This window comes from Triticum aestivum, chromosome 5D (assembly GCF_018294505.1).
Source record: "Triticum aestivum cultivar Chinese Spring chromosome 5D, IWGSC CS RefSeq v2.1, whole genome shotgun sequence".
Classification (NCBI taxonomy): Eukaryota; Viridiplantae; Streptophyta; class Magnoliopsida; order Poales; family Poaceae; genus Triticum; species Triticum aestivum.
The window spans coordinates 555913500-555932663 of record NC_057808.1 but is presented as its reverse complement, the minus strand read 5'-3'; the positions used below and the strand labels follow the sequence as shown (position 1 = coordinate 555932663).

Sequence of the window (19164 nt, the reverse complement as noted above, 5' to 3'; positions counted from 1 at the left end):
CTGCATGTAACTATCTCTCAAGACTGAAGATCTGTAAACGGCAAGTGATCGTTGTTGTCGCTGGTTATATTTTATCGATCCAACATACATAGTAGGCTTCAGCCGTTATATTTTATCGATTCAACATACATAGTAGGCTTCAGCCGAACTCATGCGCGCTTCAAGCTTTGTATCGGAGAATTATGCGTAGCTGTTCTCTCAACTTCAAGCTTTGTAGCTGCGTCCACCAGAAATTCATCATACATTCTCCGAACTTGAATCCATTGAAACACAGCAGATCCACAAATACATGTCTCAAGAATACACTATGCCTCGATTTATTTCAGGTGCACATAAACATGTGTGCATCTAGCGTCTGCCACTAGTGATGCCAAAGCAAAGAAAGTTTCACAGATGGCTCGACTCAGAAGTGACAAATCCTTTCTCTCTCAAGCTCTCGATAGTCTCCTTGAGGCTCGTCTCCAGGGGGGTCAGCTCCATGCCCAGACTTCTTATCCTGTCCTTTGATACCTGGTAGATTGGGGCAAACGGCGCATCATCTGCACACCTGCACACAAGAAAGGAAAAAACTAACTTCAGGGGTCCCGTCGCCATACGGTGCAAAGGAACAGATTAAGCGCTCTCTACAATGTTGAGAAATGCATGATTGGGAAAACATCCATTATGTCCCTGAAGCCTCAACAAGAAACAAACAACTAATAATATCCAACAGTATACTGTTCTCGATTCAATTCCAAGGGATTCACTTGAATGTTAACTTACTTGTCTGGCACTGGAAATTCAGGATACATCTCGTGTATGATCTTGACAAGGTCCGAGTGGTGAATGACTCTTTCAACCATACAATATCTTCCGTTTGCTGAAGGAACTTCATATGCAAGGATATGTGCCAGGGCAACATCTTTAACGTTTATCCATCCAAAGCAGAAATTGGCGTATGTAGAAGATGATCCTGCATGAAAACACCAAGGATTTCTTGTCAACTGTCCAGAAATGTCTTGTTAGAGTAGACTTCTTTTGGCACAACCACTGTAATTTTAACCCTTTTTTAGACAAGTAACAATTCAGTTCATGTTTTCCATTGGTCATTAAACATCCTCTATGCCAGATGAGAATATATTCATGACTCTGAAGCTCCAAGTATCCAAATAAGTGAACGCAAAGCCAGAGAAAAACACAAAGGTACCATAGGCAGACCCCCCCATTGTAAACAAATCAAATGTCCAATTGAACAGAGTCCTGTTGATATTTCTCAAAAGATTCATAACATTCACTGTACATGTACCTATTAGCTAGACAAACAATGAAGAGTAGAATCATTCCAATATGGCAATATCTCACAGTGCTTTTGCCAGTGCCCAAAACACACACACACACACACACAGAAGGAAATGAAAGAAACATAATTCAACATCTCTTGAAATATCTTGAGTTTGTTTGCAGAAATTGTGCTAATGGCTAACAGAAATTGGAATATCTTGAGCTTGGGTATTCTCTCGAACAAATGAGAAATGCAAAATGGGTATAGGGCAAAACAGAGCTCTACCTTACATGCATAGAGTTGACCTATAAAAAGTTAATTATTAAGGCACATACGGACATACCATTTATAAACTTCAATATTGCTTCTGTGCTAGTATTCAGTGTAGGCTGCAACAGGGGACCGATGACCATTGTTGGGTTTATTGTAATTATTTCTAATCCATTATCATTTGCGTACTTCCATGCAGCCTCCTCGGCAAGGGTCTTGGATAGCACATACCATTGCTGAAGCAGACGAACATTCATCAGGATAACAAGATGAGAACATAAATGATGTACAGTCAACCATGGATTTAAAATTGAAATACAAAAGGATGTGGAAGTAAAGTTTTGAGATTTGCATACAAAATTAAATAAAGCAATCTAATTTTCAAGTTAGGAAACAAATATCGAAAGAACCCTGTTAAAGCAGAAATTATGGCAGCTTATAGTCAGTATGAGGAACCAAATGCATATCCACACTGAAGAACGATGTACTTATAATGACAAGTGCATGCGCCAGTTATACAGTAATAGTAGTGATGTACTTATGATTACAAGTGCAGATGTCAGTTATATGGCATTGTATGTCGCTTCAACGTCTATGAGGCAGTATTCAACATAATCTTGACTAACCAGTGTGTAGATGCAGAGTTGTCATGCAATCGCTTAGTAACAGCAGACAGAGACTGACCATCTATAACATACTGGCATTAGTGCTGAGTTAACCAGGTATAATTGTTTTTTCCCTGAACACTAACCAAGTATAGTATAGTATGGCACAAATAAAGATGGAATAAGATCAATTGACAGTTACTTTCCTATTCTTAAACTTCTTGTTGTGGATTATTGATTGTGTATCATTGGACTCAACCTACATCCTTGTGTGAAAACACAAAACCAAGGTCTTCAATAATAATGGTATCACCCTCTTATCCTAAGAAAATTCTATTTCAGTAGAGGTGCATATGCACAATGCATTTGCAGAATTGGTATGCAAGTCATCAAGTAGACAAAATAAGGGCATTTCAGTGCAGACGGAGTGAAAGACATATAGAGCAATCAAAGCCAGATAGTATATTTAATTAACGTGATTGCCACTCCATATGTGAAAAACAAGCAGAGGTCTATGAGCACAGAAAGGCATATTACCTTATTCTTTTCGCAGACCTCTGCACTTGAAAACCATGTCTCGTCAACTACTACATCAGGAGTCCTTGGCTTCCCATTGTAGGCAACAGCAGCCATGGATGAGGTTACGATCACTCTCTTGATAGAGGCCTTCTTGCAGGAACGGAGAACATTGAGCGTTCCATTGACTGCTGGATCAAGTAACTCAGCCTGCAAGACAGTAAAGACACACATAAGTATACAGAACAAACGTCCGGTGAAGCTGTTGTATTTACTAACTGAACCTAATAAACAGTTTTAGCTGTTGAAAACATTAGCCCATGCACATGCATAAGGAACAAGCACATGTTGTCTGTAATTTTGCACGGAATGGTCATGATATAGTACATACTAACCTTGGGATCCTTGACATTGTGATAAAAGGGAGATGCCGTGTGGAAGACACAATCGCAGCCGGCAACAGCATCATCGAAGGTGCCTTCTTCCAACAAGCTTGCTTTAAACAAGTGCAGCCTGTCCTTGGCTCCATCCAGGGCCTGCAGGTGCAATGTTTTCTTGGGGTCGGCTGGAAGAAGGAACCGTCAGTTGAGTTAGCGCCGCACATGCATGTTTTATTAAAAAGAAAACATTCCAACGGCCAAATTGTATAGTTTTAAGCTCACAAGTTCCTCTAGACCTAGATTTACATATATGATAGTTGCAGTAGGGAGATGGCGCTGACGTCCAAACATTGCTACTTACTCACTATTATGAGAACTCACTTGTGCAGTTTTTAATTCAGAAGTCAGAATGGCTACCACTTGACTCTGTATTTAGACTTGGATATATGGTTGTAGTAGGGAGTGAGTGAACAGAGCCAGAGCCAGAGCCAGAATTATGTTAAGGGAGTCCCCAACACTAGCACTCACAGGATGCTATTGGTAATTAATTCAGTACGTATAATACAAGGGAAATTGTGTTAATTTTGAACTCCAACAATGTAAACGATTTATAATGAAAATAATGGACTGTCGCAGCAACACGCTAGCAACATCCTGAACAAAACCTAGTCCCCCACCCACAGAATCCATGAATCCCTCGGTGCGGCCGCGGGGATCAAGCAAGAACCAAGCGATAGCCATGGATCCACCACCTAGAGCAGTCGGGGAGAGCGAAGGAAGGAAGGGGAGGGGGTGGGTCCTGAGTCCTGACCGTACCGGTGTCCCTGACGGTGGCGCGGACGGTGTAGCCGCGCTGGAGGAGGAACTTGACGAGCCAGGAGGCGATGTAGCCCGAGGCGCCGGTGACGCACACCACCTTCCCCGTCCCGGAGCTCATCCCGTCCTCCTGCTCTTCCGGCCGCGGCTGGGTGGACTGTGGAGTGGGAGCGGAGAGGGGAGATGGGAGGCAAAAGAGGAAGGGGAAAGACGCTGCCTGCGTACAAAGTAGTGTCCGCGTCGTGGGTGGGGACACTCGGACGGACCCTCTCTGTTTTATCCCTTCATTCATAATCTTGCTGCATTAGCGGGGCTGTAAGCCTGTTAGTACTTTGGAATAAATTTCTTTTAAACCCGCAAAAAAAATGTTCGATCAAAAAAGTGATTTAATTGGACCCATTCATTTTCCTTTTAAGAGCGCCACGTTTAGCCTGACCCATTTTTTAAGTTCACGGGCGAAAAAATAAATAACACAAATATCTTAAAATTAAAAATGTTAATTAAAACATGAACTTGGTCCATCAACACCTCAACAACCAGCGGCCGTTGTTCCGTGGCTCCATTCCGGGCCACCTTCCGGCGTTGAATCGTAACCGAGAGAGCGGGCATTTTCTTCTCTGGAAGGACTACTTTAATACAACAAACCCGTTGTTCAAACATCACAAATTCCGCCGCCGGTTCCGTATGAGTAGGCATGTTTTCAACCGTATTAGAGAGGGAGTGGTCGGCTATGATGACTACTTCGAGTGCAAAGAGGATGTCGTCGGCAAGATTGGTTTCTCCTCTTATCAGAAATGCACCGCCGCCATCCGAATGCTTGCATACGGAGTGCCCGGTGATCTCATTGACGAGTACGTCCGTATGAGCGAGTCTACATGCCTAGAGTCCCTGTATAAGTTCTGCAAGGCTGTAATTGCTGTGTTTGGCCCTAAGTACTTGAGAGAGCCGACAGCTGAAGATACAGCACGTTTGTTGGCGATGAATGCTAGCAGGGGCTTCCCGGGGATGCTTGGCAGCATAGACTGCATGCACTGGGAGTGGAAGAACTGCCCTTCTGCTTGGCAAGGGCACTATAAGGGACATGTCAGGGCTTGCACTGTCATACTAGAGGCCGTGGCGTCTCAAGATCTCTGGATCTGGCACTCTTTCTTTGGCATGGCTGGATCACACAATGATATCAATGTGCTTCAGCGCTCGTTGGTGTTTGCTAGGCTTGCCGAAGGCAACAGCCCACCGGTGAACTTTACTGTCAACGGCCACAACTACGACAAAGGGTACTATTTGGGTGACGGTATCTATCCTCAGTGGACCACTGTTGTAAAGACAGTACCCAACCCTGTCGGAGAGAAAAGGAAAAGATTTACCCAAGAGCAAGAGAGTGCTAGAAAGGATGTCGAGCGTGCCTTTGGTGTTTTGCAATCTCGATGGGGCATCGTTCGGTATCCTGCTAATACTTGGAGCACGCAGAAACTATGGGAGGTGATGACTGCTTGTGTGATCATGCACAATATGATCGTAGAAGACGAGCGCCCGGAACGTCTGTACGATCAAGGCTTTCAGTTTCAGGGTGAGAATGTTGTGCCTGAGCATAGAGTAGCAGCAACATTTGAGCAGTTCACTCAGTTTCATGAAGACATGCGTGATTGGGAAACTCACGTGCAACTGCAAAATGATTTGGTTGAGCATATATGGACTCATGTTGACAACCAATAGATGTATCTTCTTTTATTCGTTTGCAAAACTATGTGAAACATTTTTATTTTTATTTGGCCTGTAAAACTATACTATTTATTTGGGCGGCTAAACTATTTTGCTTGTTAAATTTTCATTTCACAATATGTTGAATGCAATATAAAATTGGGCGGCCAGCCGGCCACGCCTGCACATATGGGTCGGCGCGTTGGGTGCGCTGCCGACCCATATGAAAAACAGGGCGGACGCCGGGCGGGCGGCCGACCCAAACGGACAAAAAACGGACGAAATCTCCGTCTGTTTGGGTCGGCCCGTTGGAGTTGCTCTAACTAGGGGCTGTTTGGTTCTAGGCCTAGCATTGCCATATTTTGCCACACATTTTTGCCAAGCTTGCCTAAGATTAGTTCAACAAAATGAGAGCCACAAGTTGGCAAGCCTAAGTGAATCTTGCCACATTTTTTATGTGTATGACATGTGGGGTCCAAGTGTGGCTTGCCTAAGGTGTAACTTGAACCAAACACTCACCTAAATTAGTCAAACTTGCTTACCTTTAAGTGTGGCAACCTTTGGCAAAGTTAGTCGCAAACCAAACAACCCCTAGTGTCAGCGTTCTGGTGGGTGGGGCGCGTCAGCGCTTGCGCCTCCGTCTCGGCCAAGTCGTTACCGTACACGTACACTGCCATGCGTCTACATTCGGACCCTCCATTTCCTCGATACACTTTGTTTGTAGCCGTCAGATTAGTAGTTTGATACAAAAAATATCTAATTAGACTCATTCCGTAATACACTGGGTTCGCCTCTTGATGGGAAGCCTCGCAGCGGGCCTGCCTCCGGGCCCCGGTAGCCTGCCAGGGACCCGCATGTCTTGATTTTAGCCCAAGCCCGCCTTTTAAATTCTTTGGCTAGCCTTGAGCTTTCGGTGGCCCATACGATGGTCAATCTTGGCAGGAAACACTAACCATCCAAAATCAATATAAAACCCTACCCTCAAACCTCCTTCCCCCCGAAATCCTCGCCTCCACCAACCATGCCTCCGCCGCCGCCGCCGCCAATACAATCGCTGCCGGACGAACTACTCGAGGAGATCTTCTTTCGCCTCCCGCCGAACGAGCCCGCATGCCTCGTGCGTGCCTCCGTCGCCAACAAGCGATGGCTCGGTGTTCTCTCCTGCCACGCCTTCCGTGGTCGCTATCGTAAGTTCCATGGATCTCCTCCCATGCTGGGGTTCATTTATTCCTGGCCCCTCGACTTTCTCCCGAGGAAAGCCCCCTCCCCGCGCTTCATCTCCACCAGGAAATTCGGTGCAGACATTCCCAACAACCGCGGGGGTAACTATAAATACCCTACGTGGGACTGCCGCCATGGTCGCGTTCTACTTCGGGATAATTGGGCGCCAACGCACCTTGTTGTTTGGGATCCCATGACGGGTCGCCAAAGAAAGCTAAAAGTGCCCACGTCGATGGGCTACGTCGATGGGGCCACTGCATTCTTTTGTGCAGCGAGCGGTTGTGACCATCGCGCGTGTCATGCAGGGCCCTTCCAAGTGGTATTCTTGGGCCTTGACATGACAGATGATGACAATTGTGTTGCACACGCACGTGTGTCCGCGCCGGTGACAGGTGACTGGAGCAAGTCATGCTCTGATTTTGAGTGGAGCGATATGTGCTCTAGTCTACAACTTTCACCTGATGCATTAATCGACTCAATGCCCTCCATCCTTGTTGAAAACGCACTTCACTTCATGCTTACACACGATGCTGATGATAGTGTAGAAATTCTCAAATATGACTTGAGCTCTAATTGCTTATGGCTGATTGATGCGCCATTGTCCGGGGCTATCATTAGCGGTTCCACTATCCTCATGGCGATGGAGGATGGCAGTTTGGGTTTTGCGCATGTGGACAAGGTAACCCTCAACATATGGTCAAGACAATTGGATGCTAATGGAATTGCGTCATGGACTATGTGTAGAGTCGTCGAACTCATGAACCTTATCCCTATTCAAAATCCAACCAAAAGGCTTAAACTGATTGGATCTGTGGAGGGCAGTGATACCATTTTCATAACTGCGGACCTTGGCATCTATGAGGTTAATATCAGGACACTGCAATGGAAGAAGCTATGGAAGAGAGAGAAATTCCGTTATTTGATACCATACATGAGTTTCTACAATCCACCAGGTACATCTATATGTCATTTCTTTTTGGATTTCGACAATTTTTATATAAATACTTATACATTAGTTAATGTATAATTAGATTAGTGATGATCACATAGAAAGTTATATGTTTCATATGTGCGCGAACAAACTTCCAGTAATATATGTCATTTGTGCTCGATCAAACTTCAAGTAATAAGGATCCTCGAATGTTACACCTAATTATGCTTACGTCTACTTAATTGGAAATTTTATCATAGCATCCCCTTTTTGGAATCACACTGACACAATTATATTTACAGAATGGCTGAGACCTTGTGATGTGGCGCATTGACAATGTTTGATCAAAAAGTCTTAAAGGAAGGGGCCACCCTCGTCAACAAGAAAGATAATCAGCTCAGAGGCAACAAGGGTCTTTTGATGAATCATGTCACTAATTAGCACCTGGTGTGGTGCAATGGTTCTTGTTTTCTCACACTATTGTTCTTTTGCTAGTAAGCTTGACAATTCCTTGTGTCGTTGGCATGTGCCAGTGAGCGAATGAATTATGTTGTAATGAATCTCAATTTTCTCGCAACATCAACTTTGTGCTTTGTGGTTTAATTGCCTTCCAATTTTATTTGTAGCTAGTAGCTTAGTCTTTCCATTTGAACTCTACAACTTGCACCCCTAGTTTTGATCTAGTCTCTAAATTGGTCTCCGGAAAGATGTGGCATTGATGAGAAAATGGTGATGGCATGTACACGGCTAGTGGTTTCTATTGCCCAAGACATGATATGATGATGGTTTTGCATGATGGCTCGTTGACATGTCTTAATAAATCTTTTGGATATAAGTAAATGTTTTTTGCGGTTTTATTTGTTTAACGAGCAATGTTACTGAATAGTATAACATATGAAGTAAAATCTTGAGCCGGAAACTGAAGGTTGATGGGATATGAGCTGCATGCCCGCATGAAGATCTCATAGAACTTTTACTTTCTTCAGTTCCTCCACAAATCTCTTTGGTGTTTGTTCGGTAATTGTGCCAATGCGGACACAATTAATAGGAGATTGTGACGTCCATGAAGTGAGATGGAGATGTGCATATGCTTGGTCACACAGTGGCAGAGCTAGCAGCAGGTTATGCCTGGGGCTATGCTATGTTGAGTGATAAATTTCTGTGATTTTATATTTCCTATGAAGGAATTATAAGGAAAGTTGTTCCTAGGCCTCAGGCTATAGCCATAACTACCCAGGCCTGTCTCCGGCACAGTGGTCACATATTTTAAGGCTATAGTGATCATTGCAGTTGTTTTGGTTTTTATCATATTCTAGATTGATTTTATTAAGACATTTTACTCAAAATCACGATCACACATTTCTCTCTCTATGTTTTTTGTACCTTATGGAAGAGGTGGGGCTCCACTCCAAGTTCCTCGATAGCTGATGATTAACATTGTTCATCGTTCATGGCCAAAATAAATCTTATTAGTGCACATTCCTGGTTGAGTATGTTGAAGAACCAGTTGCCACATCAGGTAATTAAGAATGTACTGCTGATGTATGGCTACACTATGGTCCTCCGTGTATTGAGGCACTTTTACCACTAGACTCTAATCCTGTCAGTATAGAATAAAACTCCTATTTACCCCGGAAAAAAATGGCCAATAGGAGTGAGGCGACATGGGTCTTGTGATTAACCATGTCACCAGCTGGTAGGTATTTATGATGGTGCTGAGTTTCTCACGCTGGTAGGTATTAACCATGTCAACAGAGGGAGTACTGTAGTACTGGTTCAGTTCATTCGCATGCAGCAGGCATAATAATCATGTCCACCCAATACATGATTATTATGCCTGCTGCATGCGAATGAACTGAACTAGTACTACAGTACTCCCTCTGTTCATTTTTGTAAGTCGTTTAAGAGAGCTGAAATTGAGCTGTTTTAGGCGTTGTCTTAAATGTCTAAAAGGTCTTACAAAAGTGAACGAAGAGAGTAGTTTTGTTATATTAGCAGGAAAAATGTTACTGCAACAGTAGTTTTGTTATATTAGCAGGGAAAATGTTACTGCAGCAGTAGTTTTGTTATATTAGCAGGGAAAATGTTACTGCAGCAGTACACACTGTTGTAGGAGGAGGAAACTTACTGACTGGAGGCAGTAGTTTTGTTATATTAGCAAGCAGGAAATGTTAGTGCAGCAAACACACTGGTGTAGGAGGACGAAACTTACTGACCATACGAATGTCTGAATTCTGAAACGTTGACAAATCGCTAGGAAGAAACGTACGTTCAAGCCGCCTAGCCGTCTCCTCGGTCGCCATCCTCACGGTGCCCAGTAACCGCCGGCATCACCCACCCCAAGTGGCTCGACAGATGAGCTCGCCGCAGACCAGCTCTGCGCTGAACATCTCACGGCACCTCCTCACCGTCTCCTCCAAGATCCCGAAGCATGTGAGCCTGCGCATGAGGTGCTCCGGGTCACGCTCCGGTCACCGCTGGTCCGCCGCCGGCATTGACTCCGAGTCAAGGGACAAGGGAGTGAATTGCAAAAAATCGCCACATTTTAAGCTCACATCTGGATTTGCCACCACATTCCTTGGGCGTTTCAAAAATCTATCAGTTTCCTTGCTAATTTTCTCAATAAACACTAATGATCATTTTGGAATGCTTTAATCTAATTTCTAACAAAAAGGACCCGCCTGTAAGCGCTGTGGTGGCTATAAAAGTCAAAGAAAACAATGCTGACTGTTAAATTAGATAGATGGCCCACTGGTGAGGAACCCCACCCTCCCCATGATTCCACGAGCTCCACCTCTCTGGAGAAGCCCGTGAGGCCTCGACCAGATGGCTGGCACCGCCCGGCCACCTCTCTTCCTGTGCTCCGCCCCTCCACCATTCGCCATGTCTTCTCCCTCCGAGCGCCAGCAAGATCCACCGCCCTGCGTCCCATCCCGCACAGCCACATACCGAATCCCGCAGCCCCTCCCCTCCCCCAACGAGGTATGTCCTCCTCCTCTCCGGCGTGCAGAGAGCCGGTCCCCAGCTTCGAGCTCTTCGGCGTGCGGTGGCGCTGCGGTTCCTGATCAAGACTTGGGTAACCGCCAAGGAGCAACCGCGCGTGCTGTGGCCGCCGAGCTCCTGGCCCGGGCCACCGCGACCAGGGAAGCCTTTCCTGTGGCCGCCCTCCTCGCCCGAGGCCGCCGCGTGGTTGTCGGAGTTCGCTTTCCGAGCCCCTCTGTCCACGCATATCTCCCCTCTGGTGATGACAGTGCACACGGGCACAACAACCTCCCTGCAAAGGGTCCATTGTAATCTATTTATGTTTCTAGGGTAATCTTTGCAATTTTTCTGGGACCCTTTTGTTAGTCCAGCTGATGATTGGTGGGCCCCATGTCTAACTTAACGGTTAACAAATGGTGTTGACCGTTTTATGCCATGTCAGTGCTTACAAGCGGGCCTTTTTTGTCAGAAATTTGATTAAATCATACCAAATCAATCATTAGTGTTTATTGAGAAAATTAGTAAGGAAATTGGTAGATTTTTGGGGCGCCCAAGGAATATGGTGGCAAATCCGAGTGTTTGACAAAAAACTACCAGTTTAGGGGTTCGCGTCCCACGGAACTACCACTTTTTTAAAAGTGGCCGAAAACTACCAAAAAACGTAAAAACGTGACTAAAAACTACCAGGTTGACTGAATGGTGGTTTTGACCGTTTTAACAGCGATTCTGACGTGAGTGGCCCACTTGCCAGGCGGGCGGCCCGCCTAACGGCTAACGGCGCGCGCGCGGGGCCGTTAGAGCCGCTCGTCGGTCGCACCTGGTCGGGACCAGGTCATAACCTGGCCGACCGGGCCGCTCGTCCCCACCAGCTCTCTCACTCTCCCCCGAGCTCACTCCACTCCTCTCTGCTCTCCTCTGCTTCTGTTTCTTCTTCTCGCGCTCCGGCGACGCCGCGACCATGCCGTCGTGGCCGAACAGCAACGAGACGTCGGACAACGATGACGAGTACATGCGCGAGTTCAGCAGCATGCAGATGGAGTACTTTGTAAGTCAGCTCAGTCTATCCTCTCCCTCTCATGTCTGTTCTGTTCTAGGGTTAGGGTTAGGGTTTGAAGATATTTGAGATTTTTCCATTTAAGTTGATATATGTGAGTTGTTCTTGATATAGATATGCTTTTGCTTTTGCAGCAAACTCCTGACACTGTGATAGATCCTAGTTTCTGTGGGCTTGTGACTGAATCTGACAGAAGGTGCATCCTGCACAGGCAGAGTGCGGGCAAGTTTGTGGCATTTGAAGGCACTGACACTGGCAGGAGATTCATAGGATGTGCTACTGAGGTAATGGACCAAGTTGGTGTGGATTTGATTAGCTTGAATTTCTGCTATGTAGTGGAAACAGACTGTTTAGTTGCTGTTTTTTCTGAATTTTCCTTAAGTCTGGAAACATTGGTATGTCTGAATCATGTACTTGTACTAAAGAGCACTGGAAACATATGAAACATATTGATGTATTGTATTTTTAGTATAGAACTAACTAGCTAGTGTAGCTTATATCATTATTGTTTATGATTTGTTATTCTGAATTTGCTTGTTCACTGTAAATTTAAATTGATTTTCAGGATGGTGTGAACTGTGGTGTTCTGGAGTGGGTAGATGCCCCCCGGCCTGTAATTCTGCAAAGGTGCTTAAGCAAGCTCTGGGATATGTATCATGAGCAGAACCTTGGTAGAGCCCAGGATAATGAGGCTCATGGGATAGAGGTTGCAAAACTGCAGAAGGAGCTTGATTCTCTGGCCAATCAGTATAGCCAGCTGGTGGATGATGTGTCCAAGTTGTTTGATTATCAGGATGGAATCAAATCTCATGACATGGATTGCACAAGCCAGGCAATCAATGAACTGAAGGAGAAGAAGAAGCAACTTGAGGACCAAGCAAAGATTGAGCTTCAAATGGAGAAGCTTAAGCTCAAGAAAGAACAAAGGTGCATCCTTCAGAGTCAAGCTGATATAATCCAAAACACAAGGAAGGCCATGAAGGAGCTGGAGGTGGAGAAAGATCTCCTTAAAGAAGAGAAGAAGAAGCTGGAGAATGTCATTGCTGAGCTCCTTAAGGTTGGTCATGGGTGCAAGGAAAAGCTGGACAAGATAAAGGAAGTTGTGATGGAGGAGTGAAGTGGCAGCTCTGGATGGTAAGTATATATGAGGCCTATATATATATAATTGGCCTAGGAATGATCAGTTTGATGCAAATATGCCCTGATCTATCTATGAACTACCTAAGAACTGTAATGGGTTCAAATCATTTTGGTTGGTGTGGGGGTGGTGTTTGCCCTGATCTGTACTGCCCAAATATTATCCTGATGCTGAGAACTGGTGCTAAGTTAAGTTAAGAACTAAATTATCTAAGTCTGATGTAGTTTATTTGTGTGTGTTGTATCATAAGTTCTTGCTGAGATCTGTTTACTTCATAAATTGCTTCATCACAGGTTCAGACAAATTCAGAGAAGTTTGGAAGACATCTAGTCTCCGATAGATAGCATTTAGTCTTACATAGATAGGACATGGACACTGAAATTGTTCAAAGACACTTAAACTGACAGAACTGAATCTCACTGAGATTGCAAACACCCTGATAAACTGACAGAACTGAATCTCACATAGATCTGGCGATAACTGCTGTAACTGAATCTGAAACTTACAGTTTCAGATTGTTAGGCCCCTGCCCTGCTATGCGACCTGACCGTCGCACCTCTTGCTTGACTTGAGTGGTAGGTGGCAGCTCTGGCACCTCCTCTTCGTCTCCATCGATGACGATGATGGGAGGAGGACGTCGGCGAGCCAGCAGTTCTGGTGGGGCGATGATCTGCAGGTCCTCGTCGTCGTTGCCCATAGTAGTTGGAGTTGTAGCTTGTGCTGGAGGGATATAGCGGTGGGCTGCCCACCGTTCCCTCTACCCAGCATCGCCGGAGTCCGCCTCCTTCATTGCCCACAGCAACATGTCGATGGGCATGATACCCTTACCTGGGGTTGCATAGCGTTGGTCCATCCGCTGCTTCTCCTCAGTCGTCGCCTTCTTCCTCACCTCTTCTGATGCATCCACGAGCCCTTGTGCGCTGCTGTATCTCATGGCAATCTTCATGTAGTCGAGGAAGAGGTCTTCGTCACCGCGAGCCGACCCAAAAAGCATGGCAACCCAGCCCTTGCCGGTGGGGAAGGGGTTCAGCCATGGGTCTGGCATAGAGGAAGAACCAGCCATGGATGTAGGTGGAGTGAGGTTTTCGAGAGAGAGGTAGAGTGAGCAGAGATAGAGTGAGTTGTTGGGCTACTTAAATGTTGGAGTGGAGGAAGTGCGGTGGAGTGTGACAGTGGGGAAGTGGTAGATTGAGTGATGAGAAATGGTGGTAGTTGTGTTGCAATTAAAGCCTTTGTTGAAACCCAGCAACTTGGAACTTGTGTGCTCAAACAGTGGAGTAGTTGATGGTCAAAGTATTTCAAAAATTAGAGTGACCAAAAAATCACATTTCAGCAAAGCCCAAGTATAGAAACATTCAGATAAATGCAGATAGATGGATTCAGGCATAAGTTCAGACTTAAAAATACTGTGCCATGGATACATTTCTTAGAAAATAAGCATAGTCTTTATCATAGATTTTCCAACAACCCAAACATAGATAGTTCAGAAAATAAGCATAGTCTTCAACATAGATTCAGGCAGCCACATTGCATCGTCTTCATCACGGTTGGTGCATCTCCTGGACTGCATCCTGCACTGCAATCATAAAGTTCAGACAAGACAACATTCAAAGCAAGACTAAGAACAAGATCCAGGGCAATATTGAGCACAAGACAAGCAGATTCAGAAACACCACCATTTAGTCAGAAACTACCGCGTTAAACTAATCCCAATCCTGTCTTCCTTCTGCTGCAGCCAGGATCTGAGTCCATCTCTTCCTTGTTGCTTGGAATCGATGGAAAGATGCCCTGTCTCTGGCCCACCAGATGATTAGTTCATCTGTGATGTTGGTTCCTTCTGGGAACACCTCCTTGAACTGCTTCACGTCATTCTGGTTGCGTTCCGCCATAATCATGGCAGCAATCCTCTGGCGTCGCTCCTGTGCCTGTGCTCGACGGTTGGCCCTCCTTTCAGCCCTAGCAACCTCGTCTTGTTCATCAACTACCTCTCCTAACTGTGGATCCATCAGTGGCGGCTAGGTTTTGGTCAAGGGGAATGAGGCGCAGGGATCCAGTGGTTTCTGGTGGCCTCTCTTATGTAGACAGTGTGGCAGGCTTGGTGCGTTAGTTAGGTCCAATATGGAAGCCCACCATCAGGCCCACATTACACCACAAATTTGATAGAAGTACAGTCAGGTTCGGTCAGGTTCACACAAATTCAGACATACTCATGCGGAAAAGTACAAACATGTTCAAAACAAAGTGAAACAGGTTCTAAACTAATTCAAACAGGTTCAAAGAGAGAAGTTCTACCTTTTTATAGTGTCAGTTACCACTGGCATAGAAATAACCCCTCAATCTGCTGCTTGCAAACCTCTTCCTTTTGTTACCAGCCAAAACATCTGAAGTTGCAGCAACAGATCTTGGTGCACTGAATCCCTTGCGTCTCCCTCCACCTGCAGGCCTACCCCTTTTAGCTGTTGTAGTAGGAGCTGGTGCAGATGCAGCAGGAGCTGGTGCTCTTGCATGTGGTGCTGGTGTTGATGCAGCAGGAGCTGGTGCTCTTGCACTAGGGGCTGGTGCTCTTGGAGTTTGTACTGGAGCAGATGGAGGAGGTGCATAGACTGCCCTGTTTTCGTACATTAAAGGTCCAACTTAACTTAGATTAGACTATGTAAAAGGAAACATTGCTTTGATGCTTGATAATTATCTGGTGTTTGTTTTTCCTCATTTGCAGTTTAGGCCTAAGAGTCTTATTGCAACTTGTATACTTGTGTCCTTCCAACCCATAATTTCCACAGGTAATTGTTCCCATCCTACTGGTGTCTCTTGGGGCAGGAACTTTAAACTCTCCTGTCCTCCTTGTAGTCTGTTTTCTGCCTGCCTTTTCTTTGAACACAGGAGGTTCAATGTCTGGAGTGTTTGTGTGAGGCCGGAAATCTGGACCAGGAACAGGGTATATAATTTCTTTGTATATCTCCAAATAAAGTGGCTTCTTGAAAAAGTCATTGACATAGTCCTCAGGATGCAGCTTTTGCTTTGTCAGTACAGATATGCCATGACTGCAAGGTACACCAGTCATGTTCCATCTCTTGCAGTCACATGTATACCCTTCCATGTCCACACAATACTGTTTTTCTTTGCTAGTAACTTGCCAAATTGTTGGACCAGCTCTGTCAGCCTGACAATACTTGGCATACTGCTTGTTCTCTTCTAAAATCTCTGAGTAGGTTGGTGTGATTGTCCACCTGCTAATCTGTAACTTCTCCCTAGTTTGTTGCCTCTGGATCATTTGCTTGGTCCTAATCCCTTCAAACATTGTCCTTATTGGTTTGGCCCTAACATCCAGTATCATCTTGTTGAAGACTTCACTTAGATTGTTCACAACTAAATCTGTTTTGCAAGTATGATCCATAGCAAACCTAGCCCAAGTAGAGACCTCAATTTTTTTGAGCCGTTTCCAAGCATCCTCAGACTGTGCTTTCAGCTCTGCCATGCCTAGTTCATGCCCATGTTTAATGTAGGAGTAGCTAGCCTTGTCAATACACTTCTTTAGTTCCTGGCCTCTAAATCCAGCAGATTGAAAATTTGCATGTATGTGCCTAAGACAATACCTTTGAGGTGAATCAGGGAATACCTCATTTATTGCCTTAAGCAAGCCCTGCACATTCACAAATTATTAATACAATTGAAAAAAAAGAAATAATTAAAAAAAGTAATAACATAAATTGCTCAATGAAATTCTTCCCAACCTTTTGCCTGTCAGACATGATAGTGTATGTTCCAAATTTGTTGCCACTGCCAATGCAACATCTCAATTGAGTTAAAAACCAATTCCAACTTTCACCATCTTCCTTGTCAACCACACCAAAAGCTATAGGATAAATATTGTTGTTTTCACCCCTTCCTTGTTGGAAATATGCCCTAGAGGCAATAATAAATGGTTATTATTATATTTCTTTGTTCATGGTAATCGTCTATTATTCATGCTATAATTGTATTGTCCGGAAATCGTAATACATGTGTGAATACATAGACCACAACGTGTCCCTAGTAAGCCTCTAGTTGACTAGCTCGTTGATCAACAGATAGTCATGGTTTCCTGACTATGGACATTGGATGTCATTGATAACGGGATCACATCATTAGGAGAATGATGTGATGGACAAGACCCAATCCTAAGCATAGCATAAAAGATTGTGTAGTTTCGTTTGCTAGAGCTTTTCCAATGTCAAGTATCTTTTCCTTAGACCATGAGATCGTGCAACTCCCGGATACCGTAGGAGTGCTTTGGGTGTGCCAAACGTCACAACGTAACTGGGTGACTATAAAGGTGCACTACGGGTATCTCCGAAAGTGTCTGTTGGGTTGGCACGGATCGAGACTGGGATTTGTCACTCCGTGTGACGGAGAGGTATCTCTGGGCCCACTCGGTAATGCATCATCATAATGAGCTCAATGTGACTAAGGCGTTAGTCACGGGATCATGCATTGCGGTACGAGTAAAGAGACTTGCCGGTAACGAGATTGAACAAGGTATTGGGATACCGACGATCGAATCTCGGGCAAGTAACATACCGATTGACAAAGGGAATTGCATACGGATTGATTGAATCCTCGACACCGTGGTTCATCCGATGAGATCATCGTGGAACATGTGGGAGCCAACATGGGTATCCAGATCCCGCTGTTGGTTATTGACCGGAGAGGCGTCTCGGTCATGTCTGCATGTCTCCCGAACCCGTAAGGTCTACACACTTAAGGTTCGGTGACGCTAGGGTTGTAGAGATATATGTATGCGGAAACCCAAAAGTTGTTCGGAGTCCCGTATGAGATCCCGGACGTCACGAGAGGCTCCGGAATGGTCCGGAGGTGAAGAATTATATATAGGAAGTCAAGTTTCGGCCACCGGGAAAGTTTCGGGGGTTACCGGTATTGTACCGGGACCACCGGAAGGGTCCCGGGGGTCCACCGGGTGGGGCCACCTATCCCGGAGGGCCCCGTGGGCTGAAAGTGGAAGGGAACCAGCCCTTAGTGGGCTGGGGCGCCCCCCTTGGGCCTCCCCCCATGCGCCTAGGGTTGGGAACCCTAGGGGGAGCTTCCCCCTTGCCTTGGGGGGCAAGGCACCCCTTCCCCCCCCCTTTGGCCGCCGCCCCCCCTTGGAGATCCCATCTCCCTGGGCCGGCGCCCCCCCAGGGGGCCTATATAAAGGGGGGAGGGAGGGCAACAACCTACAGCCTTGGCCGCCTCCCTCCTCCCCTGCAACACCTCTCTCTCTCTCTCGCAGAAGCTCGGCGAAGCCCTGCAGGAGACCCGCTACATCCACCACCACTCCATCGTGCTGCTGGATCTCCATCAACCTCTCCTCCCCCCTTGCTGGATCAAGAAGGAGGAGACGTCGCTGCACCGTACGTGTGTTGAACGCGGAGGTGCCGTCCGTTCGGCACTCGGTCATCGGTGATTTGGATCACGGCGAGTACGACTCCGTCATCCACGTTCATTGGAACGCTTCCGCTCGCGATCTACAAGGGTATGTAGATGCACTCCTTTCCCCTCGTTGCTAGTAGACTCCATAGATGCATCTTGGTGACCGTAGGAAAATTTTAAAATTATGCTACGATTCCCAACAGTGGCATCATGAGCCAGGTCTATGCGTAGTTACTATGCACGAGTAGAACACAAAGCAGTTGTGGGCGTTGAGTTTGCCAATTCTTCTTGCCGCTACTAGTCTTTTCTTGTTTCGGCGGCATTGTAGGATGAAGCGGCCCGGACCGACCTTACACGTACACTTACGTGAGACAGGTTCCACCGACTGACATGCACTAGATGCATAAGGTGGCTAGCGGGTGTCTGTCTCTCCTACTTTAGTCGGAACGGATTTGATGAAAAGGGTCCTTGTGAAGGGTAAATAGAAATTGGCAAATCGCGTTGTGGTCATACGTAGGTAAGAAAACGTTCTTGCTAGAAACCTACAAACCACGTAAAACTTGCAACAACAATTAGAGGTCGTCTAACTTGTTTTTGCAGCAAGTGCTATGTGATGTGATATGGCCAGAAGATGTGATGAATGATATATGTGATGTATGAGATTGATCATATTCTTGTAATAGGAATCACGACTTGCATGTCGATGAGTATGACAACCGGCAGGAGCCATAGGAGTTGTCTTTATTATTTTGCATGACCTGCGTGTCATTGAATAACGCCATGTAAATTACTTTACTTTGTTGCTAAACGCGTTAGCCATAGAAGTAGAAGTAATCGTTGGCGTGACGACTTCATGAAGACACAATGATGGAGATCATGATGATGG

General features: G+C 45.6%; 1 protein-coding gene across 1 annotated transcript; it reads right to left on the bottom strand.

Annotated features, from left to right (window-relative positions):
- Positions 1 to 244: 244 nt before the first annotated feature.
- Positions 245 to 4104, bottom strand: LOC123123832 (phenylacetaldehyde reductase). The gene is made up of 6 exons (XM_044544458.1): positions 3849 to 4104; positions 3048 to 3217; positions 2674 to 2862; positions 1605 to 1767; positions 763 to 952; positions 245 to 547 (listed from the first exon to the last, which is right to left on the bottom strand). Exons 1-6 carry the CDS (start codon positions 3967 to 3969, stop codon positions 388 to 390), a joined length of 993 nt encoding a protein of 330 aa, XP_044400393.1. The 5' UTR covers positions 3970 to 4104; the 3' UTR covers positions 245 to 387.
- Between the last annotated feature and the right edge of the window lie 15060 nt (positions 4105 to 19164).